General features: G+C 36.2%; 1 protein-coding gene across 1 annotated transcript in view; it reads right to left on the reverse strand.

The window, feature by feature from the left end:
- Positions 1-810: 810 nt before the first annotated feature.
- WDR70 (WD repeat domain 70) overlaps positions 811-14,592 on the reverse strand; it is a 147,994-nt gene continuing 134,212 nt past the window's right edge. Inside the window, exons 15-18 of the mRNA XM_052670354.1 lie at positions 13,714-13,793; positions 10,935-11,051; positions 9,276-9,438; positions 811-1,527 (exon numbers count right to left, since the gene is read on the reverse strand). Of these exons, the coding sequence (XP_052526314.1) occupies positions 1,443-1,527; positions 9,276-9,438; positions 10,935-11,051; positions 13,714-13,793 (445 nt within the window). The 3' untranslated portion in view covers positions 811-1,442. The remainder of the gene's footprint in view (positions 1,528-9,275; positions 9,439-10,934; positions 11,052-13,713; positions 13,794-14,592) is intronic.

A 14,592-nucleotide genomic window follows, 5' to 3' on the forward strand; every position in this document is an offset into this window, starting at 1 on the left:
GTAAACTAAGCATTTATTTGCTATTCTAGATAAAGATGAACTGAAACATTTTTTACAAGGGACAAGGACAAATTGTGGATTATTTAATGTGGTTCCACTATTATCAAAACACTACACCAAGTGAAAGCAGTGAAAATATTTCCTTTTGGGAATGTTACACCAATGCTCATGATTCTCTTCGAGGTCAAGCTTACTTTTCTCTAATGCATAAAAATAATACAAGAAAAAGATAAGCTCGAAAATCATACAATGAAATCATGGTGCAGAACAATGCTTTTTTAAAAAATATCTAGGCTCTGCTGACGATATCAGGACCACGTGCTCTGAGTTAGGAAGGTGATGAAGTGCTTGCTAAATATAGCCTTAGGTTGCGCTTTCACAATCTATTCATAATCAAGAAAGCTTGATTCTGTATGATGTCTCCTGCTCTGTGTCTTCGTAGAAATGCAGAGTACTTGTTATTTTCCATACTACTGTAATCACAATACTTACTGTATTATATATTACTGCATAAACATCTAAAACTAACCCAGGTTTTCTAAAGCACATTCGTTTTAAATCCTTCACATTCAGCAATTCTATGTTAATGCTGAACACACACTTAAAAACCCCTACACTTTATAAAGGATAGCATCAGTTTTTTCAGAGAGTGTGGGCTAAGGTATACATAATTCAGGCATACAACAATATCTACCTCTCTATCTGCATACATTAATATATAAAAAGCTCACCATAAAAACACAGCTCAGCTCTATCCTGTACTAATCAATACAAACTAATAGAGACAGGAGAGCCTGAAAAAAAATCAGCTAAGCAACAAATTTACAATGTTTTTATTGAAGCATAACATATGGTTGTCTATTCCTATTTCACACTTTTGAAAAATGAAAGCCATACAAAGCACTAGCGTGGGACACTACACATACCTAACAGGGATGCAATTTATCTAAGAATAAACGCTAGAAATATTTTCTAGTGGATTATTTCACATTAATAAATGTGAAAAATGAGAAATAAAAATGTAAGTTTGGTTTATTTGTGGTAACGTTAGACTTTACTAGTAAAAATAAAAAGTACATTTTATTTATATATTTAAAATCATTGAACACTGTTGTGACACAGCATTAGTAAAGTTTCAATAGAAAAAAGCACTTGGCAAAATAAGGAAGTCACTACAGTTCTATTAAAAATTATAAAGAGGAATATTTTTTACTTAAATCAAAACATTAAATAAGAAATTGGGAAGAGTTTTCCTTTGCACCATACACTACTTTATTACAGAATTCAGATATGACAATCCATTATAATACAATTCCTTTCCCACTGCAGCAAGACTTATGAAGTAATTTATGCTTTCAAATTTTGATCCACTACACAAAACAAAGAAATAAAGGCTACAATTTATTTCAAATGCTTCTTCATCATTCTTTACACCAAATTGCTCAAATTTTACGTTTTTTCCATTCTGGCTTGTCTGTTTCATCATCTTCTGGTTCCACTTCTGCAAAAACTGTTTTTGGCTGTGTTCTAGAAAATATTAAAAAGAATATCATTAGAAGAAAATATTAAGTTAGACTACAATTATTTATCAGAAACTGTATTAAACATACATTAGACACAAATTACATCCTTTAAAAATAAAACATTCTAGAGTTGGCTGGTTTTCATTCTTAAAAAAGAAAAAAGAAAAAACAAACCCATCATCTGACTTTTTAACATCATCTGACTTTTTAAAACGAGCTGAAGGCACAGCTCTTGGGCAAAGTATGGAGAGCAAGGTAATAAGCACCTATCTTCTGCAAGTATATCCTCATCAGCTCATAATCATTGTCTGCGTGTTCCATAAGTAAGATTATGATAGATAAGAAGAAAAGTCAATTTACTATAATCTAGAAAAACGAAGCTCCAGGTCTGATGCCATCATTCAGAAAAAGAAACCTCCATTTTGATACAGGAGCCAGTGAGCAAAAACAGAACAGCGTGGTTTCTGGCTTAGTTTGTGCACAAAAAAAACAGCTTCTCCTCTAGAAATTTTATCCAGCACTACTGTAACATAATAAAACTAATGATCTTCATATGAGAACACAGTATGTAGACATTGTAGTATCCTACAGTCAAGCCTGATGGTATCTATTCCTCCAATGTTTACCTTTATTTTAAATAACACGTTGTAAAAATACTTATTAATTGCTTTAAAATGAACATAGTATCAAGCAGCATCTCAAAAAACTGTTTGGACATTCAGTTCCTGTGTATTACACTTTAATTACTGCATGGCACCCACTACCAACCTAATTCTTAGCACAATTAATGTCTGAAACTAACAGATTTTTGAAGTTGGCTGTGCTCAACTTCTCATTACATCAATTACATGACAAAATACGCAACACATCCAAGGCAGTCATCAGCTCACTAGTGTATTAACTAATGTTTTCACAGCAGTTTGAGGATATGAAGCACTATTGTTACAACAATTGTTATTTGGCACACTCAACAAAATGCATGAGGTGCACCGTAACTGTGTCTGCCTTACCGACACAACAGGAGTAATCCAACTGACTTTGAAGAGTAATAGCAAGACACTGGCCAATAAAGAACAAGATTCTTCAGTTGTTAAATATACAGCATAAGATAGGTACTAGACAAAGATGATTTTCTGTATACATGAAATCCTTCTGTTGGCCAGCCTCCTTCTCTGTCTTCCAAAGGATGCTACACTACACTTGATCTTAGCAAAAGGCGAAGGATGTGCTAGAGATGGTCCTATAGAGGAACTCTCAATTAATACATAGTCCCCTAGTGCAGGCTGCATGCCTCATTACACATTAGCAGAATTTGAATGCTTATGAAAACCTAAACTAGATGAGTCATTCTGTTCTCCGTGGAAAACAGAAATGTAAGTAAACTCTCATCAGAAAATAGTTACATAAATTGTTCTTAACCAATCACTGAAAGAGGATTTTTTTTAGTCACCATTGATTCCAAAACAGCCAATGGGGATGAAGGCTTCATTGGCCCAAATAATGGATTCCATTGTCTGCTTAAGAAACAGGATATATGGAATCTTCTGTCTCTCCCACTTTTTCAAAACCTGTTGATGGCAGCTTATTTAGCACATTTTAGAAGCGTACCTTCCTTTTATCACAACAATCAAAAGAAAGGTACCCAAACTTAGGTAACTAAAGGTACCAGAACTGAGATGTCTGTTAGTAAGACACAATTAATCAAATGCAAATCAATCATTTCTGACCATGAAATTTCAACACTCACAATTTTTATCATAAACTTCTACTCAAGAAGAATTACACAACTTATGAAATGAACATCAGAAGCTATGCAATTTCTGTGATGGAAGAGGCCCTGTGAATAGTTACAGATGTCAGGAAACATCAGTAAGGTACTCGGAATCCAATAAAAATGTGGCCAAGGGGGGAGACTGTAGCATAATCCAGTGGTAACTGTCTCAAGAAAATATATATGGAGGAAATCAAGTCTGCTTGTTATCTCATTTTCAAAAATTAGCATGAAATGGCTGTAGCCTCAGCTCAGCTGTAATGGAAGCCATTCAACCTCCACAAGTTTTACAGCAGCAACTGGGATACTTATAACACCTGACTGACTTAAAGGTGTAAGCACAGAAAACACTCTTTCTTACACAATTATCAATACTGACTATTTAATTTAAACACACATTGTTTTGATTACTAATTGTAGTGGAGATTGCCACTGTATAGGAGCTTGCTGCATGATTAGTATTTATATGAAAATTATCAAAACAGGTATACTACTTCAAAATGTTTGCATTTCCGAGAACTAGATAATATTTTGGAAAGCTGTGCTCTTTTTCTCCATCAACTCTCTTATCAATTTCATTTGTCTTTGTCCCTGAGAACTACAAAATCGAACACAGCCTAGGTTGGAAAGGACCTCAAAACATAAAGTTCAACATTTTCTGGGAAAAGCAAGCCTAGAAGAGATTATTTAGCAGCCAGTCCTATCACATTTTGAAAACCTCCTTTGATGGGGATTCTACCATGTCTCTTCTTCATCTTCAGGAAGTCATAGTCACCAGAATAGAGTCCTGATGACTCAGAAAGGCAAGCTATTCATTTTCGTAACAGGCAAAAGGAAGTTCTGGGTAAACCACAGGTCAGTCTACTTAACTTTTAACCCTGAGAAAGCTATGAAACAAATCCTCATGGAAGATGTTTCTAGGTGCAAGAAGACAATAAGGTGATAAGGAGCAGCCAGCACAGATTTAGCAAAGCACACTGTCCCTGACTATCTTAACAGAGATAGTCATAAGAGATTCCATAAAATTCCTCTTTATTCAGCATTTGTGAAATGATATCTGAATTCGCATAGCTACCTATGGGCTCTATAGTATAAGAGACGGGGTGGCCATCAGACTGGTTACAATGGAAATATACTATCAAGACAGTTAGGGGATTGGAGTATACTGTACATGAGAAGAATCTGAGCAAAGTGTGTCTTCAGCACAGAAGGCTAAAAAGGTATTCCACTGCTACCTACAACTACATCGCAACATCATGAGAGGCTACAGAGAAGATGGAGTTAGAATCTTCTTAAAGCTGCAGCTATAAGACAAGGGACAACAGAACATGTGGAACATAGAAAATATTAGTTAGATAGAAGTAATTTTATTTTCTTTTACTATGAGGGTGGTCAAACTCTAGAACAAACTGCCCAGAAAGGTTGCTGAACCTCTCTCCATGAGGATATTCAATCTCAACTGCAATCGTTCTTGAGAAACCTGATCTAATTGGACCTGAATAACCTAATCTAAGAGAAAGCTTTAAGTAGGAGGCTGGTGTACATGATCTCCAGAGGTCCCTTCCTACCTACATTATTCTATGACAATGGAATTCCAAGACTGTCAGAAGAAACTCATATCGGTGTATCTCATACACCGATAAAGGCATTCCTATTGTCAGTTACATCAAAGGGCTGTAATCAAAAAGAGGAAAACAAAGACCATTCTTAGTAGATTTGTTCCTAGACTCCTAGACTCCTCTTTACTTCACTTTTTTGCAATGTGTTCAACTATGCAGAAAGTTAAAAAAAAAAAAAAATAATAATCCAGGGTTCACAGAGACCTCTCTAGAGTCACTACAATCCCTCAGGTTATGTGTTGTCTTACTTGCTTTTTACAGATGCTGTAAAAGTAGCTCATTGACATCTGTGATTCACAAAGCTGCAGTTTAAAAAAATACTGCTATAGCTAAACCAGCTGGAAAAGACAATTACGTACAACAGCATGTGACTTCTGTCACAGTAACTTTTACAATTAGAGTTTATTTTGCACTGAAACAAATTTAAAGACTTTCAAGTGTACGTGGAAAACAGAATCATGTCAAACAGGCTACTTTCAGACAGGCAAGAACCTTCAAGCATCAGGCACCTTTGTATTCCTTACCTCAAGAAGTTGTTAGACTCTTCTCAGTGACTTCTCTCTTTTGGAGGTTAACAACCTCCAAAAAAGATTTAGCTTAAACATACCAATGTGTCAGCAAAATCACTGTTCTAAAACATTCTGCTCAGTCCTGCTTTTGCAGTTAAGGATACTACAAGACCCACAATATGACTAACACTTCACATACTCATAATACTACTTAGAAAAAACAGTAAATACAGTGCAGCTAGATTGTTCCCTTTTGCCTATGGCAAACAGCAATGACAAAGACAGCCAAACAGAGCAACAACTCTGTAATGTAAGATGGTTTCTAAGAACTGTGGTCTGTGTTCATGCAGAGGCAAATTTCACCCTGATCTTCCCTACAGTACAGAAGAAAGATACATCTGGGCCTGATTAGCCCCTCAGCTACAATGCTTAGTAATTCATACTGATCCTTCAGAGGGACATTTGAAGTCCTTACAGTATCTCTGTACAGCTGTGTTAAAACAAACAGCTCACAAAGAATGTAATTTTCAAACATTTACAACTGATGCCTCAAGTTCTTTTCCTGTAGTTCCTTAGTTGAAATCTTCAATCTGTTTTTCCTTTCCTTTCACTCCAATGGAAAAACTCATGCCAAGGTCTCAACAAGCTTTTTCCCAAAAAATCTCAGGGTTTTTTAAAATTTTGTTTTGTTTTTTGTTTTACTTTTTTTTTTAATTGTTCCATCCAGACTTTTCCTGCTGTTGTTCTTATCTCTTTTGACACTTAATTCACATTGGCCTTCTGTGATATGTCATCTTCTAATTTCATTTGTACTTACTATTATTCTTTAGCATTATCCTCTCAGCAGCATGTGTTATTTTCACCCACCCTTTTGCCATTCACGTATTTTCTCTCCTTTTCTGGCACAAATTATAAGACAAACAGAAAAGCCATGCTAATAATAAGAAGCTTGAAAATAAATTCAATTGATAAATAAAGCAAATATTTGGCTTCAAGAACAGATTAGGCACCTTTAAAAAGAAGGATTTTTTTCCATACAATGTATACACTAACAGCAAAAGTTATGCCATAGGTATTAAACAAATTTCTAAAGTGAAAACACAAAGAAATTAATTGGCTTAAAATGTTATCTGGCTCAGAATGACCTAATCACTTACAATTCTGACCAGATGAACTCTTAACTTAGGCATCACAATCAGGCAGCTATAAAAACTTATCAGTAAGAAAATGAATGTTTCTTAGTCTTCTTTGACTAACATTACTTTGTAGCAAGCTCTAAAGAAAACAAATATCTATTACTTAGGCATCTTCCTAAGAAGGAAAATTGAAGACTGTAGGCAAATAACCATCTATGAGACAGCAAAAACAAAGGACTTATCAAACAAGAGTTATCTGAGATGAATATTTTTACACCACACTTAAATTAAAGTTAACACAGAAATGTGGAAAAACTGGTAGCAAAGAAATAAATTAATGAAAAGAATAAACACCACTGAAAAAATGAAACACACTGATGTGTTTCCAAGGTCTCCAGGCAGCACGTCATTTTAAATACACATCAGAATATCACCTTTCGTAACTCTCAAATGTATCCTATCCTATAAGAGAAGCACTAGTCCTAACTAAAGGAGAGAGTTTCTCTGAGTTTGTATACTGCTTACTATTATGAGCCCTGATTTTAAAAGAGTCTCTAGGGAAAAACAATATTTTGTGATAATTTACATCAGTTACTGGTACTTTAATAAAATACATATCTGTTAAGAAGGTCTGTAAAATGCTTTATACCAGGTAAATCTGCACTACCTATAAAGTCACATATTGGATGCATTATAATGCAGCCCTCTGTATTATGCATGCATGCAGGTAAGCAGCTAATGAATCTATGACTGCCAATGGTCTGCAGCTGCTAACATAGAGCTCCATTTCTGAAAGTTAAGGACATAAAACAATTGTAGAGCTTTTGCATTTCATTGTCATAACTGTATATAAATAATAATAAATAGTAATAACAAAGAGTAATAAGAAGGAAGGTTTAAAAAGCTCATTGCATGGAGTATATCTTGAAGTCAAGATTCTGAAGCAAGGATAGCAGCAATTTCCTTGGCATGAGATTTATCAACTGACAAAACTGTCAAGGCAGCATGCTGCTGGCTGCAGCCCAACTCCCCCACATACGTATCACCTTCTGGTGTGTAAGTTAATAGCAGTCTGGACTTGCATCCTCCCTACTTCTCAGCCAGCTCTCTTCTTCCCCTGCAGCTACATCTTTTAACAAGAAACCATAATGAGATCCACCCACCTGACACAGTAAGCCTCCTGTAATACAGCTATGTTTTAAAACTTTCATGCCTGCTACATTGCAGGTGTTGGAGGTGAAACTCAATCTACAGTCAATGAAGTTGGTTAGCCAAAAATACGAGGTATCTACCTGATCAAATAAATGACTGTGTTTACTGCTGAGAACAAATAGTTGCACATTCTAAATAAAAACAAGTACCCACACATTCAAAGTAAACTTCATCCTTAGGAAACATGTACCATCAAGCAATTAAAAATCAACAGTTGGCATTACAACTGTTACAGAATTAGCCTGTCAAACGTTTCTTTCTTTGACTTCATACAAGGATGGTATTATAGAATGCACTGATTTGATGTACTTCAGAACAACACCATACTTATTAATTATTTAGTCAAAGTCAGAGTGAGTACTTATGTTCTCAAAAAGTATTTTTGCAAAAAGTATTAAGGGTCAAGTTAGGAAATAAATGTCTCTGCTAGAAAGAGCTATGCTTCTTATTACATTCCAAGTTTTTGGAAATGTAATTTTCATTAAGGAGCGACAGAAGTAGTAAGAAAAGTACAGTAAGTAAAGTACAAATGAAAATACTTCCTAGGAGATAAAACAATGGGCTGCTAATAAAAAAAATCCAATCTGTTACCAGCTCTGCCTGTTTTGTGAAGCCTATTTCATCTTTTCACAACTTTTCCCTATTAATTTTGAAGATACTACTAATACTAGGCAGATTACTTTGTGCAAAAAAAAAAACAAAAACAAAAACAAACAACAGCAGTGACAATAACAAAACGTTAAAATATTTGTAATTTGTAAGTGGCATTTTCTGCTCCTTAGTATCAAATACATTTGTTTACTGAGTATTTTTATACTTCCAAAATTTTATGTTTTTTTAATGGTTTTAATTGTACTAATTCTTAGAAAATAAATAAATACATGATAGAAATCACTAAGGAAGAATATTGCTGTTTTCAGTGTAAAGAGGACAAGGATCACCCTCACATATGCAGTTTAAATTGAGTGCAATTCTCAGTGCGATTTTTAATACTTCTGTATCTCTAAGACCAAATTAATCCAAGCAGTAGGCAGGTCCCAATGCATGAAAAATCCAAGTAATCAATAACATCTAAGAAACTGTTTAAACTACAGCGTCATACCACCAAGCAAATATTTCTGAAGGTTTAATCTTAGACTCTGTCAGGGCCAGAGGGAAACCACTATGCCGGACTCTGTCAGTGGGACAGTAACTTACCAAAAGGCATATTATCTTTTAAAATCAGTTTCTGATGTTTACTTCTAGAAGACTAGTGAATTCAGAAAGCTTTAAGATTATTTCCTAGCACTGACAGGCAAATTTTAAAAATGGAAATATCAAATTCTATTAGTTTAAACTCATGAAAGCTCTTATTTACATGTAAGAGCATGATATAGTCTTGGTTTACCTATTAATGACAATAAGTCAGAAAAGGCAAAGTATACTGTTAAAAATGTGTCTTCTATTTTTACCGAAGTCCCACTGGCCTCCAGAAATATTACTTGTACTTTTAATTGCTTCCTTACTTAGCATATGCTGGAGCAACCCAGTATGGATTCTCCTCTGCTTCCTTTGCATGACGTAAAATAGCCTCTCGAGGATTGCTATCATCTGTCTTATCCAGTGCAATATTCTTGACTATGTACGATGACAAGGTACCTCCATGAGTTCCAACACGGCCACCTCGACCTATAGAAATAAAAAAAGAGAAATTAATATTTTATAGAAAAACATTCAAGAAGTAGATAAACATATAATGTCTACAACAGTGATCTGATATGAAGAAGCCAGGTAAGATGACAGAAGGAGCTTAATTTAGGACTTGTTCACTTAAATGTTTTACTGATTACATAAAGTAAGTAATTGTGGTTATTAATTTATGTTAGGTAAGTACTCCAATCAAAGAGCAATATCTTACAGTACTGGACACCCATACAGTAGTCTTACTTATTGTAACACCTAAACGTTTCTTGAACACCTCCAGAGATGGCAACTCCATTACCTCCCCAGGGAGCCTGTTCCAGTGCCTGACCACTCTTTTAGATAAGATGTTTTCCTAACATCCAACCTGAATCTCCTCTGCTGCAATTTGACACCATTTCCTCTATTTGAATTGCTAGTTACGCAGAAGAAGCCGACACCCACTTCACCACAACATCTCAGGTAGCTGTAGAGAGGGATATGGTCTCCCCTGAGCCTCCTCCAGATTAAATAATTCCAGTTTCCTCAGCTGCTCCTCACAAGACTTGCACTCCAGACCTCCTATCAGTTTCACCGCCCTTCTCTGAACATGCTCCAGAGCCTCTATGCCTTTCTTGAGGAGCCTCTGAACTGAGCACATTTGTCAAGGTGTAGCTGAGTACAGAGAGATGATCACTTCTCTGTTCCTGCTAGCAACACTATTTCTGATATAAGCCAAGATGCTATTGGTCATCTTAGCCACCTAGGCATGCTGCTGGCTCATGTTCAGCTGAGCATCAATCAATACTCCCAGGTCCATTTCCTTCCCAGGTCCATTTCCTCTACACAGTCTTCTCAAGCCTGTAGCTCTGTCTGGGGTTATTGCAGTTGAAGTGGAGGTTCCAGCACTTAGTCTTGTTGAACTTCATCCCATTGGCCTCAGTCCAGCCATCCAATCTTTCCAGATCCCTCTGTAGGACCTCACTACCCCTAGGCTGATCAACACTTCCTGTTAACTTGGCGTTACCTGCAAAATTACTGAGGGTGCACTCAATGCCTTCATCTAAGTCATCAATAAAGATATTAAAGAGGACCACCGACCCCTGGGGAACACCATTCATGACCGTCTCCAGCTGGATGTAGCTCCATTCACCACCACTCTCCGGGCCCTGCCTTCCAGCCAGCTCCTTATCCAGCCAAGAGAGTATCTATCCAAGCCACGGGCTGCCAGCTTCTGGAGAATACTGTGGGAGGCAGTGTCAAAGGCCTTGCTGAAGTCTAGGTAGACCACATCAGCAGCCTTTCCCTCATCCACCAGGCGGGTCGCTTGATAACAGAAGCAGATCAGTTTGGTTAAGTAGGACCTACCTTTCACGAACCAATAGTGGCTAGGCCTGATCCCCAAGTTGTTTTGCAAATGCTATGTGATCTCACTCAAGAAACTCAGAACTCAAACAAGACAGCTCTTGGCATAGAACAGTGTGAAGTGATTATGTGTAGATTACCTGGTCCTGCTACTGGAGGTTCTGGTTTGTGAGATTTCATTGGGTCCAACCTATCCTTCTCCAGCTGCTTCCTGGTGCTTCGCTGTCGTGGTTCACGGAACATTGGAAGTGCATGAGCTGAAAAGTCAAAGTTTAAAGAACAAAAAATCTTAGAAATTCCATTATTTTTTTATCATCTTAATAAGATGGTACAGACTATGATTTGCCCGTACAACATGAAAGGTGGCAGAAGCAGTCTCCCAAGCAATGAGTTGCATTCTGGAGGGCTTTTTCACTCTAAATTTTGAATTTTTCAAACAGGGAAGTAGCCAAATTTCCAGGGTGCCTTCAGGCACCAGTATTTAATGTGAAATACTGATTGCATCGTTTATGTATACATGATTTATTCCTATGACATTCAGTTTGCAACATTAGCATTGTGACCATTTGGTTGCCTTTTTTTCTGAACTTTCAATTTTTCTACATGTTTCCAGTAATCCAGCAGCATGAAAACTCTAGATGAACTTTTAGATCTGAGAAAGAAAAGGAATCCCCTCAATGAACCATGATGTTTCTGCATACAAAATCATGCTCATTTTTTTCTTAAATTACAGCACTAATCAAGGTTGGAAGAATACCTGAGAGTTTGGATGAATTATCATGATTTCAAAAATTCTCTTTCTTCAGAAAATTGCAACATCTTCAATTCCTGTACTTTACGTGTATGCTATTTCAGTCTGCTCAGAAAAACTACACTCAGTAGCAGAAGAGGAATACCATGTCAAGGGACATAGTTTTCTCATGGTGAGGCTTAGCTTTCACACTCCAGTGTGCGTATAGCTGGTGTTTCCCAAAATGCGGGAAATTGTGTTGGGGTCAAAAGACTCAAAGAAGACAAAAACCAAACAAACAAAATCTTAAATGGAGGGAAATTAGCTCTATAATAATACAAAAAGGAAAGCAGCATCCAGAGATCTATCAGATTGTTAGCTCCCTCTTTTCCAGTTTACTTCTGGAAGACTGCTAAATTTATTCGACAATGAAAAGTCAGTCATATGAAACAGGAGTAGAACTTTGGGAATAATCTTCAGGGGTCTTTTTTACAGGTTTCATGATGGTTAACAGCAAATTGTTTCTGGCATTTCAAAGCAATGTATTTGATTGGTTTGCATAGAGCATCTGGGAAGTCAAGTCTGTCCAAGGGAAACTCAAGCTGCATATTCCCACATTTTAAAAGTAATACACAATTCTCCAAAAACGTTCTTGCGTTTTAAACAGGTAGTATTGGCAATTCGGAGATTAAGAAGCAGCTACAATTAAAAATAAACAAACAACAAAACACAAGGAGGAAAATGCAGTTAGTTCACTTTGGAAGGGATTTCTGAGATGGCAAGTTCTTCCCAGTTCCACCTGTAAGCTCAGAAGAAACACATATAACCTCTGAAAAGTTTCACTACTATACAACAAATATAATAATACACAAAAAGCAAATTTTTACAACCAGTTCACTAACTGGTCACAAGTATTTTTACTACTTTGTTTTATATGGAAATATCCTTACATAATTTCAAAATGATGTGGAAGATTCACAAATGCTATTGAATTTTAAGCAGAATTTAATGGAAAATATATCACTCTACACAATATAAACTTTAACAACAGCACACACACAATTTTTAGAGAAAAGACAGTGTTAATATAATCAAGGCTGGACTAAGGATCAAATGAGAATGGCACTCAGAGGAGACCTACAGTCTTGATGAGATGTAACTCTACCCACGGCGGCCCAAGAACTGGAGCTGCACATCTGCAGCAGTGAAGTAAATAGGAGACAGCTATGGCTGGAAAGTACCTGAAATGGGAATCGAGAACCTAAATGCCTCTGATATGGGCCTGGTCACCAAGACTCCCCATACCTTCTCCTTCTAAATATTGTTTATTTTGCTGCCAGCTGTTCAGTAACAGTGGTTTTCTATGAGCAAGATTACCAGTAAGTAGAGCTGGATCCAAACACCATGGGAATAGAAGAAGAAAATAAGTAGTACAGCAGAGTCATGGGACTGCTGTCACTCCAGTTGAGGAAATACTGCATAGGGTGGTGCTAACAGGGAGGGCCAAAACTGCTCAGACTCCTAATCCCATAGTAAAATTTGTCCTTGGGAAAAAGTAGGTCATTAAAATTTTCACAGTAACAATAACAATTTCTAAGGCCATCAGTGAGTCATATTACAGAAGTGTAATCCCTTAAGCTGGAAAGACATTTTAACTATTTAAAACCCATATGCTACTAGGCAAGTTCCAAATTTTGAAAGATCAATAGGAATTTGCTTAAGAGCAATCCCTCACATCTATGATTTTGCCACTGGTACTTGCTCATGTTACTTGTTCATGTTACCTAGTGGCAACTCACCAATTTACTTATGTAAAACTGAAGATTCAAGAAAGGATGAAAATAATCTTGGATCTTAAGTCCCTTAAGTCCTTTTTTTTTTTAATTAAAAAACAAAACAAAACAAAACAAAATCCTTAAAAAAGGTCACTCCAACTTTTTAAGGTAGTTGTCTTTTCAAATGCACCATAATGTAGAATACAACCACCATCTTTACAGGTCATTCCAGATACGTACCATTCCAGATTTGCAGGGCTATAAAAATTTGTATGAAGCACCCAAAGATTAAGGAATGACTGTAGGTTTTTAATAAGGAAAAATACAAAACTAAATCCTAAATCATCTGCAAGTAAAATGATAACTGAGAAGGAGTTAAGGAGGCTTAGATAAAAACATGTATAAATTCCTTACGTGTTATAATGTAATCCTGTGTAAGAGTCTCTGCTTGTCTCTCTTTCCTTTTTGTTTTGACCACACATAATTTTGCTCCCCTGGAAGAAAACATAGAGCAACACAGTTAATATGTTAGTATCAAACAGAAACCATGTTTTATTCAAGCACAACATATTCACTTATTCAACATAATATTATGTTGAATATTATTCACTATTCAACATGTTCTTACAACATATTCTCCACTAAATCATATGGCACTTTGAATATTATGACTGTGTATATCTTGGTATGTCCATGAGGATGTGAAGGGGGATAAAAAGATGTAGTTTCTTTCTCCGATCAGTTTACATGACGTGTGGAAGTAAGGACAGAAGTCTCCTATCGCACATCACCTGTCTACACTACTTACAGAATGCACACAGAAAGTGCCCCTTTCCAAACACAGGCAATAATTTGTTCCTTGTTCCTTTCCTAAGTAGCACAGGTAGTAGTTATCTTATTAGAGGTGTTTGTAACACTATAGTGGGAATACCTGCACAAATCTGATTGCAAGAGGACTAATTTAAACTGGTGGTACTTTTCTTATTACTGTTATCTACCAGGAATCAAAAGGGTACAAAATTGAGCTAATATTTTTGTAGCGTGTGTATAAGAGACTTGGGGCTACATCTGGGACAAACATTGTCTGTAGAGAGGTCCAAACAATGATTACATAATTTCCTTCTCTCCTCTAAATTGATAAGAAACAGAAAAATAACACTTCTTTCTGCCAATCTTATATACAAGAATTTAACTTCATACTCAAGAGTCCAGGTCATTGTAAGTATCTTAGAATTCTGAACTGCAACAGAGAATGCTTCTGCATGCTAGTGAAAAAAAGATGAGGGCATATAA

Source organism: Tympanuchus pallidicinctus, unplaced genomic scaffold, assembly GCF_026119805.1.
Source record: "Tympanuchus pallidicinctus isolate F22 unplaced genomic scaffold, pur_lepc_1.0 scaffold9, whole genome shotgun sequence".
Classification (NCBI taxonomy): Eukaryota; Metazoa; Chordata; class Aves; order Galliformes; family Phasianidae; genus Tympanuchus; species Tympanuchus pallidicinctus.